The sequence below is a fragment of the Cebus imitator genome, unplaced genomic scaffold (genome assembly GCF_001604975.1).
Source record: "Cebus imitator isolate Cc_AM_T3 unplaced genomic scaffold, Cebus_imitator-1.0 Scaffold449, whole genome shotgun sequence".
In the NCBI taxonomy this organism is placed as follows: domain Eukaryota; kingdom Metazoa; phylum Chordata; class Mammalia; order Primates; family Cebidae; genus Cebus; species Cebus imitator.
Genome location: NW_016107764.1, coordinates 3,017,094 through 3,028,133, shown reverse-complemented (window position 1 = coordinate 3,028,133; position 11,040 = coordinate 3,017,094). Strand labels below are relative to the sequence as shown.

Genomic DNA, 11,040 nt, shown 5'->3' with positions numbered 1-11,040 from the left:
CCCAGCTAATGTTTAGTATTTTTAGTAGAGACGGGGTTTCACCATGTTGACCAGGATGGTCTCGATCTCTTGACCTCGTGATCCACCCGCCTCGGCCTCCCAAAGTGCTGGGATTACAGGGGTGAGCCACCGCGCCCGGCTCTAGCAGGTCTCTTATTTCTTCTGTAGTCAGTTACCTGCTAACCCCTTTGAGGTCTCAGCATCTTTGTTGTGTAAAAAGTTCATTTGTGCCAGTTATTTGTTTTGACAGTCAGAATGCTAGCCTGCTGTTAACATCTTCTGGCACTGACAGTTGCCCTTGCTCTCTGCTTCTGTTTTCCACATGCACATTTACAGTTGTGTTGTGGGGCAACCTTGCTCTTGTGGCTCCTTCAAAGCTCCTGCCCCAGCAGGGACCAAGTCTGCCCTTGGGCTTGTCTGGGCCCTCATCCCCATGCCTCCCCCAACCCCATCAGAACCATTTTGGAATACAGACCCCACCCCCATCCTGAAACCCTCTCCTGGGCTCTGTCCCCAGAGACCCCGCGACCTCACTGCTGAGGGCCCTCCTTCCATGCTGTCCCTCCCCACAGCCCTCTCTGAGGGCTGCTTTCTCTCTCCCTCAACCACTCCTGTGATCCTGGCTGAGGCCTGCAGACCCCAATTCCCTCCTCTCCCTGAGCATCCTAGCTGGAGCCTGCGTCATCGGCCACTAACCACCCAGCAGCCCTCACTGTGGCTTCACGCCTGCCCATCGTGCCCAAATTCCTGTTGGCTTAATGTTCTTGTGAATAAACCTCTGCAGACTGCCTGTCCTTTCTGAGCCTTGACCTCTTCTCCAAGTCAGTGTCCTCGGCCAGGCACGGTGGCTCACGCCTGTCATCCCAGCACTTTGGGAGGCTGAGGCAGGGGGATCACCTGAGGTCAGGAGTTCAAGAGCAGCCTGACCAATACGGAGAAACTTCATCTCTACTAAAAGCACAAAATTAGCTGGGCGTTGTAGTGCATACCTGTAATTCCAGCTACTTGGGAGGCTGAGGCAGGTGAATCGCTTGAACCTGGGACGCGGAGGTTGGGGTGAGCCGAGATCTTGCCATTGCACTCCAGCCTGAGCAACAAGAGCACAACTCTGTCCCAAAAACAAAAAAAAAAAACACAAAAACCAAGTCAATGTTCTCATCTTCTGCCCCAACTGTGCTCCAGTAACTGTACCCCATACCTGTCACCTCCATTCAACACCCCATTCTCTGCCCATCGCTTGTCTAGCAGGATGAACCCTCGAGTCTGGGCTGTCCACTGGTTTACTGGGTTGGAGTCTCAATAGGGCAGGGGTGGGTGAGAGTGTGACTGCAGACTCGAGGGTGGGCGCACCAGGGGTTCTGGCTTTGCTGAGGGTGGGGTGCTGGGGACACAAGAGTGGGAACCCCTGACCCTTACGATTGACCTTTCTACAATACAGGGCCTAGGAGGGCAGGGAGAGGTGCAGCCAGCAGCAGAGGGCACAGAGGATTTGCAGCCAACACTGCACTCACTAAAAGGGACAAGGGGCAGAACTGGGGCTTGCATCAGGGTGGCAGGAAGAGGCTCCCCGGCTGGGGCTCTGCAGAGTGGCGAGGGGGACTGGGACTTTGACGGGCTGGGGGCCAAGTCAGCCTGTGCCCTGACCATCCCCTCTCCTGCAACAAAGCCTCCCAAGGCCCCAAGGCCCCAGCTCTCAGTAAGAGACTGGAGAGGCCTCCCATGCAAGAGTGCTGACACTTTTCCAAAGTGTGAGAATTGTTCACTGTCCTCCTCCAGCCTCTACTAGCTGGGGCCTGGGACTGGGGCACCACATCGATCTCCTGATGTTGGGGGTGAGGAGGAAGGGGGGGGTCAGGATGCTGAGGCAGGGGGCGGGGCAAGGAGGCCAAGTAATTGTGCCCGGGTCGCATGTGCGCTCCGCACCCGGGTAGGTGCAGACTGATGGCCAAAGCCTGGACCCAGCTGTCCCTCCCCTCCAGGGGTCCGGGGGGGGCTGCAGCCTCCACCCGAGCGGGAGCAAGGGCCGCCCCAGTGGTCCCCTCGGGAGCACCTAGCCGAGGGACACATGTGTCCCACTCTGCCTCTTTTGTCAAGGGGGCTGGGAGCAACGGGGTGAGGAGGTTGATAGAGAGGGGCAGGTATGTGCACAGAGGCAGGAGAGGAAGGGGCTGAGAGGGTGGATGGAGGGACAGGGAAACGGGTGACTGTAGGGCGACAGGAATGGCGCAGGGAGAAAGGATGAGGTGGGAGGGAGGGACAAAGGAGAGAGACGGGGGTAGGGGGACGGAGCAGAGGAACGGAGGAATGAGGAAGGGGACAGGGAGGCAAGAATACTAGGACGAGAGAAGGCGGCCGCGGATGGAGTTGTAAGGGCAGAGTCGAGGGCGGGGACAGGGTCCGGCAGGAGGTTGCGAGCGCCGGGCGATGAGGGCTTCGCGCCTGGCACGTCCCGCCGGCGCCCCGAGGGTCTGCCGGGTAATTAGGCCTCGGTCCAGATGGCCCCCCAGTCCCGCAATCAAAATGTTAATTGGCCCCGCGCCTCCGGCTGAGCCTTGGCCCGGCCCCCCTGGGAGGGAGCCTGGACCCGCGCAGTGCGGCCGAGGGGGATCCCGCCCCCGCCCCCACTGCGAGCCTCGCCGGCTGCTGCTCCGCGATAAGGGGGCGGCCGCGCCCCGCCCCCACCCCTCGGGAGCGCCGGCCACGCAAGATGAATGTCCCGCCGCTGCCCGGGCCGGGGCGGCTGGCACAAAGCGGGTCCGTGGTCTCCGCCGCACCCCCGTGCGGGCGAGCGAGGTCACACCCACCCGGGATCCGCGCGGGGCCGGGCGGACGGGGCGGGGCGCTGAGCTCAACCGCTGCGGCGCGTCCCCGCAGGCCGCCTTCCCCACGGCCCGCCCCGCGCGCTCCCCGCTGCTGTCCCCGGGCCCGCCCCGCGCAAGGTCACCGCGCGCCGCAACCAGCGCGCGCCAGCACCGCACGCGCCCCCGGCACAGCCGCGCCCGGACGCTCCCTGGGGCCGCCCCCGCGACCTTGGGCCCCAGCGACAGCGGAGCGCGTGGGAGCGCGCTTGGAGGACGTAGACCTGGACCACCGGGCGGGGCGGGTGAGGGGACAATGGCGGCGCCGGGCCCTAATTGGGGACATTTGCACCCGCGCGCGGCCATTGTGCGGCCCGGAGCCCCGGAGCCCCCGCGCCCGGCGCCCCGCCATTGGCCGCTGGGCCTGACGTCATCGGGGCTGCAAACGCCGGGCGGGCGGCAGAGGGTTATCCGCTTGGTTGCGGGGATGCCGGGGGGAGCTGCAGCCGCGCGGAAGGGCGGAAAACCCCCGAAGCCACAGAATTTCTGAAGCAGGGTCGTGGCAGCCCCCCTTTCCCCCTCCGCACCCCTCTCGCAGCGACGCCGCTGCGCTGCACACCCGCCCCAGGGGAGAGAGACGGGGGCGGGGAGGCCCCTCCAGCGGGCACCGGGTCAGCCCGGGTGACCGAGCGGCAGGAGCCACTGCGGCACAGGGCGCACGCTGCGCTTTCGCTGCCTCAGCACTCGCCCCTCCGGCTCCCGCCTCCCCCGCCCGCCCCTGCAGATCCGGCGCCCCAGGCCCGGAGCGAGGCAGGCCGGACTGGGGTCCTCCCTGCGTTCCTCCCCAGAAGACCCCAAGTCCCGGGCGCGTGGGTCCCAGGCCTGGTTCCATTTCTCCCCACACTCCCGACAATGCTGCTGACCGCCCGGCCGCGGTTACCCGAGCCCCGCAGGGGGACTCCCTACACGCGCAGGCTGAGGCATCCCCAGGACCCCTCCCAGGAGACCCAGGCCCGGGCTCGGCCTAGCGCAGCCATTTCCGCTGGCCTCTCCCCCTCTCCCTCCCCCTTCCCCAGCTCCTGGGCTTTAAAAGCCAGAGGCTGGGCCGGGCCGCAGGCAGAGGCGGCTGCGGGCTCAGGAGGCCGGCCCCTGGAGCTGTCCGAGCGCCGAGCCCCGCCCCCGGAGCCCCTGTCCCTCCCTCGGCCCGCCCTCCCTGTGCACCCCTCCCCCCAGGACCCCCGCCCCCCGCCCGCCGCCGCCGCCGCCGCCGCCGCCGCCGCCGCCGCTGCCGCTCATTCCGGCTGCAGAACAATAAAGCAAGCCTCCCAGAGACCCCTGCCGAGGACCCCTGCCCGGCGGCCAAGCCCCCGCGGACCGCCCCTCTCCGCGCGGCCGGTAGAGCGCGGCCGGGCGCTGGCCGCGGTGCTGCCCAGGCCGGCGCTGGCCGCGGTGCTGAAGCTGCCGGCGCTGCTGCCGCCGCCGCCGCCGCCGCCGCCGCCGCGTTTTCCGGGCCCGGCGCCGCCGCCCCCGGGGGCATGGGGGGCCGCTGACTGAGGGTCCGCCGCGGCGGCGGGGGGGGAGGGGAAGGGGGCCACGGAGCCGGGCCAGCCCTGCACCCACTCGCAGCCTCCAGGCCCGGGACGGAGCCGCTCCCCCCCTCTCCGCCCCCCCAGCCTCCTCCCCCGCCTGTCCAGGGGCGGCACTGCGGGCTGGGAAGCCGGGACCAGAGAAGGGAAGGAAGGAAGAGGAGAGGAGAGGAGAGGAGAGAGGAGAGGAGACGAGAGGAGAGAGGCGAGGCGAGGAGAGGCGAGGCGAGGAGAGGAGAGGAGGAAGGAAGGAAGGAAGCAGGAAGGAAGAAAGGAAGGAAGGAAGGGAAAAGAAGAGGGATCCGGAGGGGCTCCGAAGGAGACGCAGGGCTGCAAGGAGAGAGGACACCACTCGCGCGGCAGCATCCAAAGGCCAGAGTGGGTACCCGCGCTGTCTCTGCCGTTCCTCGGATGGTGACGAGGCCCTGCCGCCGCAGCCCCCACAAGCCCCGGCTCCGCAGGCCCACAGCGCCGGAGCCCCGCAGGAATCATGCCCAGGTCCTTCCTGGTCAAGAAGGTCAAACTTGACACGTTCTCTTCGGCAGACCTGGAGAGCTCCTACGGGCGCGCTCGCAGCGACCTCGGCGTGCCACTGCACGATAAAGGTAAGCGCTGGTCTGAGCCTGGGGCGCAGGGCCTGGGGCTTTGCTGGAAGGTGGAGGGCCAGAGTGTGGGGGCGAAGGGCAGAGCCTGGGGAAACAGACTGAAGGGAACCAAAACCGGCAAGAGGCTGTGGCTGGAGCCTGAACTGTAGAGGGGAGGAAGGAGAACGCAGAGGCCAAGGCTGGGCAGGGGGAGTGTTGACGCTGGACAGAGGGTGGCGAAGAGGATCAGGAACTGGAGGTACCCAAAGGCACACATGGACCCACACCCTGACCCAGGCTGGGACAGATACAGCCGCATGGATGCTGCCATGGCAGGACCCAGCTATGCCGGCACACACAAACCTACACTCAGAGACCGGGGCTGCCTCACCACCCTCCTCTTCCTTGTTTGCACCAGGACACCTGCTAGGGCTAGCTGGGGAATGCAGGGAGCTCCAGGGAGTGGGGCGGGGTGGGGGGGGGAGTACAACAGGGCCGCCCACCTGTCAGAGCAGAAGGGACAGCAGAGGCAGCAGCAGTCTCTTCCCTGAAGCCTGGGTCAGGGAGAGGAAGCAGGGAGGAGGCTGTGAGCAAGGGATGTCCAAGGTGTGGGAGGCAGGGGGAGGCTCTTTGTGTAAGGGTGCCCAAGTTCAAGGACAACTGTCAGCATGCAGGAGAGGGGGACGGGAGTGCCAGCAGTGTGGGGTGGCAGAGCAAGTGTGACCTGCAGGAGTGTGAGCCTGTGTGTGTCCATGTGACTGTGTGTGGCCATGTGACCGTGTGCGCTTGTGTGTGACCCTGTGTGTGTGTATGTGCTCGCCTGTGTGCCACTACATGGGACCATGTGACTCCGAGGCTGCTGTGCACCATGTGACTGAGAGTGTGTCTGGGGTGACTGCATGTGTGACCCTGCGTGACTGAAGAGGTGGTGAGTGCCGAAGATCAGTGTGCAGCCCACCCTGTGAGGGGACACAAGGGCTGACGGTGCTGGAAGACTGGGTGTAACCCTGAAGGAGCCAGGGCATGACGAGGGGCATGCATTTGTGATTTTGAAGTTATGAGATCCATCTTGTGCCTGGGGAACAACTGCAGCCCCCCGCATGAGTGATGCTGCCCTCCTGCAGCTCCTCCTTGTGAAGGTGGACGCCCTGGCCCTCTCTGCATCGCGGCGTCTCCCTCGTCACCTGTTCACGGGCTTGAGAAGGCCCTGAAAGGGGTTCGGGTGTGAGCGGGAGAGGGCGATGTTGAACAGGTAGGGTGCAGGTCGGTGAGAGGGAGTTTTGGGGAGAAGCAGAGTGCATGGAGGAGACTGTGGCCTGGGCAGCAAGGGCAGGGTCAAATCCAGCGGGTGGCAGGAGAGCTAAGGGAGGTGCTGGTGAGGCCGGAGTAACTGAGGAAGGAAGACGTCTTCAGGGCGTGTTGGAGGAACTAGATGGCCAGCGGGGGTCAGCATCAAAATGGAGCGCGTATTTTGCAGGCCAGGGCGAGAGCCGGCGAGGACCCTGGAGAGGCGGGACAGAGGGGTTCCTGGGCCGGCGGTCCTGGCTTTGTGCGCTGCGGGTCTGCAGTGTGTTGCATAATCAGGGAAAACTGCTGAAGTGGGGAGAACCCGAGGGGGAGGGTACAGAGGGTGGAGGAGGAGGGAGAGGAAGCACCGCCCCTCCCCCCTGACCTTGAGGCTCCATGGAAGGGGGGCAGCCTCGCCCGAAGATGCTCCTCTCTCCTCCTCCCCGCGAGGGTGGGGCGGCGGGGGCGGAGCCTGGCCCGGCCCTGTCTCATCCTCTCCTCTCCTCTCTTCCCCTCCCTGCCGTCTCCATCCTTTCTGCCCTGCGGTCCCTCGGCCCCTCTCCTTTGTCCTTCTCCCTGTTCGCCTCTCTCCCGGACCCGGGTCTCCCGGTCCGCGTCTGCTGTCTCCCGCCCCCCATGTGTGTTCTGCCGCCGCCCCATTCCCCTCCCGTTGTCCATCCGCCTCGGCCCGCAGGGTACCTCAGCGACTACGTGGGGCCCCCGTCCGTCTACGATGGCGACGCCGAGGCTGCGCTGCTCAAAGGGCCGTCGCCGGAGCCCATGTACGCGGCAGCTGTGCGTGGAGAGCTGGGTCCGGCGGCTGCAGGCTCTGCGCCGCCGCCCACCCCGCGCCCAGAGCTGGCCACCGCTGCGGGCGGCTACATCAACGGTGACGCGGCCGTCAGCGAGGGCTACGCGGCGGACGCCTTCTTCATCACCGACGGGCGCTCGCGGCGTAAGGCTTCCAATGCCGGCGCTGCCGCCGCTCCCTCCACAGCCTCGGCGGCGGCCCCCGACAGCGATGCCGGAGGCGGGGGCGGGGCGGGTGGGCGCAGCGTGGGATCCGGGCCTGGGGGCCGGGGCGGCACGCGCGCGGGGGCAGGCACCGAGGCGCGCGCGGGGCCAGGGGCCGCAGGTGCTGGCGGCCGGCACGCCTGCGGCGAGTGCGGCAAAACGTACGCCACGTCGTCGAACCTGAGCCGCCACAAGCAGACGCACCGCAGCCTGGACAGCCAGCTGGCGCGCCGCTGCCCGACGTGCGGCAAGGTGTACGTGTCCATGCCGGCCATGGCCATGCACCTGCTCACGCACGACCTGCGCCACAAGTGTGGCGTGTGCGGCAAAGCCTTCTCGCGGCCCTGGCTGCTGCAGGGCCACATGCGCTCGCACACCGGCGAGAAACCCTTTGGCTGCGCGCACTGCGGCAAGGCCTTCGCCGACCGCTCCAACCTGCGCGCGCACATGCAGACGCATTCGGCCTTCAAGCACTTCCAGTGCAAGCGCTGCAAGAAGAGCTTCGCTCTCAAGTCCTATCTCAACAAGCACTACGAGTCGGCCTGCTTCAAGGGCGGCGCCGGCGGCCCCGCGGCTCCTGCGCCGCCACAGCTCAGCCCTGTGCAGGCCTAGGGCGGAGAGGCCTCCCCCAGCCAGGTCGGCTCACAGCAATACGGCCCCCCAGGGAAGTCTTCGCTGGCGTCCGGGTGGAGGGGCCGGAGGGCGGGCCCCTCCTCACAGCAATAGGGGGAGGCGGGCCCGGTCCTACCCCGCCCCGCCCGCCAGGGGCCTTGCTGGCCCCTTCAAGCAATAGGGTCCCGAGGGGAGACCCACCCCGAGCCCCCTTCCCTCCCCTCCAGGGTGCCCCCGGCTTTCTCCCAGCAATAGGGTCGATGAGACCCAGAACCGAACCTCATCTCCGAGTTGGGTCTCTGAAGACGGGGGTGAGGTGAGGTAGGGAGCCCCTCCTCCCGCCTCTGCGCCCCTGGATCGCGTCGCAGGGACTCAGGTCTTCCCCCACCCCTTCCCAAGCCTTCTAGCGCCGGTCCTGCCGCCCAGACGTCCAGGGAGCCGGCCCCTCCCCGGCAGCAGGCCGGGGCGGATGAGGCGGGCCTGCAGGGGCGCCCCTGCCTGACAGTCTTCGCGGAACTCCCGGGAGTGTTAGACGAGTTGGGGGTCGGGGAGAGGGCCGGACGGCGGCACCCCCTCCCTCGGGTTGCTTTTGGGGCCTCAGTTGGAGCCGCCCTCCTACCCTCGCCTCGCATCCTCTGCCAAATCCGAATTCTTCCAGCCCAGCTTCCCGGGCTCTGTCCTCCATATCGAATAATAATGACACATATCGAATCGCATGGACTTATCCGACCTCCTCAGACCCCGCTTCCGCCCTGCCCCGGGCCCCCACCCCCGTACCCTGGGCATTCGTGTTGGAGGACGGATTCCCGGGGCCGACAGGCAGGCCTGGGTGCTGCCCTCTACACACCTCTGTATTCGCTTTGCGGGTAAAGCCCCCTGGGGGGGTTGCGGACGCGTCGGGTTTCTTTCTTTCTGTATTTGTACGTTTTATTTATGAACGGATTGCACTCGGGTCAGGGAGGGGGCGCTGAACCCCCGTCTTGCCCGCCGACGCCGGGGGCTTGGGATGTCCGGGATTCCTTTCCACGCCCCGAGGCCCGCCCCTAGCTGGGCGCCTCAGGCCCCGCCTCTCGGAGGCAGGCCCCACCCCCGAGACCCAGGCCCCGCCCTCATTCGGTTGCCAACTTTCGCCCGTCTATGCCAAAGCCTCGGCGGCGACCCCACCCCAAGGGCCCGCCCCATTGGCCGCCGCCTTTGTGACGTCACTGCATGCAGCCCCACCCCTCCTCCGACCCTACCCGGGGCTGCCCGCTCCCCTTCCCTCTTAGGTAGTCCGATGCCGACTATAGAGCAATAACGCGCACTGCATGCGAAGCTGCCGCCGCCTCTAGAGTTACTGAGAATCAGGTATCCCCTTGCCCTACCCACCCCATAGGCCCCTAGATCAGGGACGCTGCGCGGGGCCGGCCGCGCGGACTTTCTCCCCACTCCTCCCCGACTCCCACGGCAGAGCCCGGCGGGTGTATTGGTTCCATGGGCGGGGGTGGGGTGGATGCACCCAGGACCCCTCCTTCAGTCATTAATCTTTCTCTTACCGTTCATTGAGCACCTACTATGTGCCAGGCCAATTGCTGAGTCCGCCAGGAAGGCAACCACCTGCTGGGAGGTGTTTGCAGGACAGGGATTCAACTGGCTTGGGCGGGCCAGGGAAGAAGGGCAGGTGCAGAGACCAGGTCCCTAGGCTCAGATGCCCCCCACTCTCCTCCCCACCTCAACCAGTCCCTGCTGGACACAACTGGGCTCTACCTTCGACTTAGACCTTTTGGTCCCAGCTGAGGAGGGACAGACCCAGGGCTCCAGGGCGCTGAGACACTGGGCCCCCACACAGGTGGCCACTTCTCTGATTCCCTGGCCAACACACATTTGCCATGTCCAGCCAGGGGCAGATCCATGGCCGGAGAAGAAGGTGCAAGGTGTAGCCTATGGTGTGGCCACCCTCACTCAGCCCCAGCAGCAAGTGTGGCTGCCCCACAAGGATGACCCGCTGCTCTGCATAGCAGTGCCCACGTCCAGTACCCTACACAACCAGGCATGGTGCCTGCCCACCTGTGCTGCATGCACACGCACACACAGGCGCCACCCCACCCCATACTCCTGTCTACCTACCTAAGGAGAAAGCTGGAGGGCTGTGGGCCCGTCAGGGTCTCCTGCTTCCCCCCACACCTCGCCGCCGTGGAAAGCCATGGGCCCCCTCCCGCCCCCATAACTAAGCAGCACAATAACCGACTTAGCGAATTCAGGTAGAAGGAACGTTTAGGTAGCACCTATTTTGTACTGATTCTACAAGTAGGGCCCGAGGTGCGGGGGCCCTCGGGTGGGGGCTGAGGCCGCCGGCCCGCCCGCCCCCACCCCCGCCTGCGCCCCGCCGCCTTGTACATATTCCCGCCCGGAACAGGCCGGGATTTTTACTCGGGCCGCGCCCTTCTTCCGCCCCCGTTTGGGGCCAGGCCGGCCGGACAGACGGACGGACGGACAGACCTCCTTCCTAAGCACAATAGCACCAGCTCCCCGGAGCGCCGCACCTCCACAAGGAGAATAAATGCCACTCTTGATAGAATTTGGAGTGTCGGGCTGATGTGTCCTGGGCTGGGCCCCTGCGGTTGGGGGTGGCTGGGAGGGTCTTCCCAATCCGGCAGTACCTCAGAGGCTGGTGCTGCAAGGGTCACGCTGAGGCTTTTCACAAGAGGGCCCTCTTCTTCCACTGGGGAGGGCTAGCTCAGCAGGCCAAGCACAGGAGCATCCGGTCTGAAGGCAAAGCAGCTGGCATTTCACCTGGGGTAGGTGGATCTGCTCTGCACCAGGAATTAGATCACTGAAGGGCTCTAGCTCAAAGTCAGGCCCGGCCCACGGGTGGTCTGGAGTGGGCAGGGTAGGTACAGTAGGAGCTGCAGTTCCCCAGCCTAGGTGCCTCCACTATTCTCTCCCTGTAGGAGCTTGTGCTGTGCCGGAAGGCCTGATAGCCACCCCAAGCCCTCTGAGATGCTTTTGCAGGAAATGGGGACAGCAGAGGGTTCAAGGTCTGGCCCTTTGCTCGTGGCCTGCTGCCCACATTCTGACCCCCAAGCTTCCCAAACGAGCTACTCCAGTGCCTGAGGAGGCCTCCATGGACAGCTCCATGGACAGCTGGGTTGGACCAGTCCCACGGGGAGGTGCCTGGGG

At 65.9% G+C, this 11,040-nt stretch overlaps 1 protein-coding gene across 2 annotated transcripts; it reads left to right on the top strand.

The window, feature by feature from the left end:
* The first annotated feature begins 4,637 nt into the window (after nt 1–4,637).
* Nucleotides 4,638–10,438, top strand: SCRT1 (scratch family transcriptional repressor 1). Of its 2 annotated transcripts, none has more exons than XM_017511656.2 (2): nt 4,638–4,989; nt 6,950–10,438. In XM_017511656.2, exons 1-2 carry the CDS (start codon nt 4,875–4,877, stop codon nt 7,879–7,881), a joined length of 1,047 nt encoding a protein of 348 aa, XP_017367145.1. In that variant the 5' UTR covers nt 4,638–4,874; the 3' UTR covers nt 7,882–10,438. The 2 variants fall into 2 exon arrangements, with proteins under 2 accessions (XP_017367145.1, XP_017367146.1); XM_017511657.2 differs by lacking the exon at nt 4,638–4,989 and adding an exon at nt 5,485–6,220.
* The last annotated feature ends 602 nt before the right edge of the window (nt 10,439–11,040 follow it).

What these genes read in the sequence shown, in the direction of transcription:
- SCRT1 (XM_017511656.2), top strand. Translation starts at nt 4,875, where the DNA reads ATGCCCAGGTCCTTCCTGGTCAAGAAGGTCAAACTTGACACGTTCTCT. An exon ending in CGTGCCACTGCACGATAAAG is followed by an intron (nt 4,990 to 6,949) that starts GTAAGCGCTGGT and finishes CTCGGCCCGCAG; the next exon opens with GGTACCTCAGCGACTACGTG.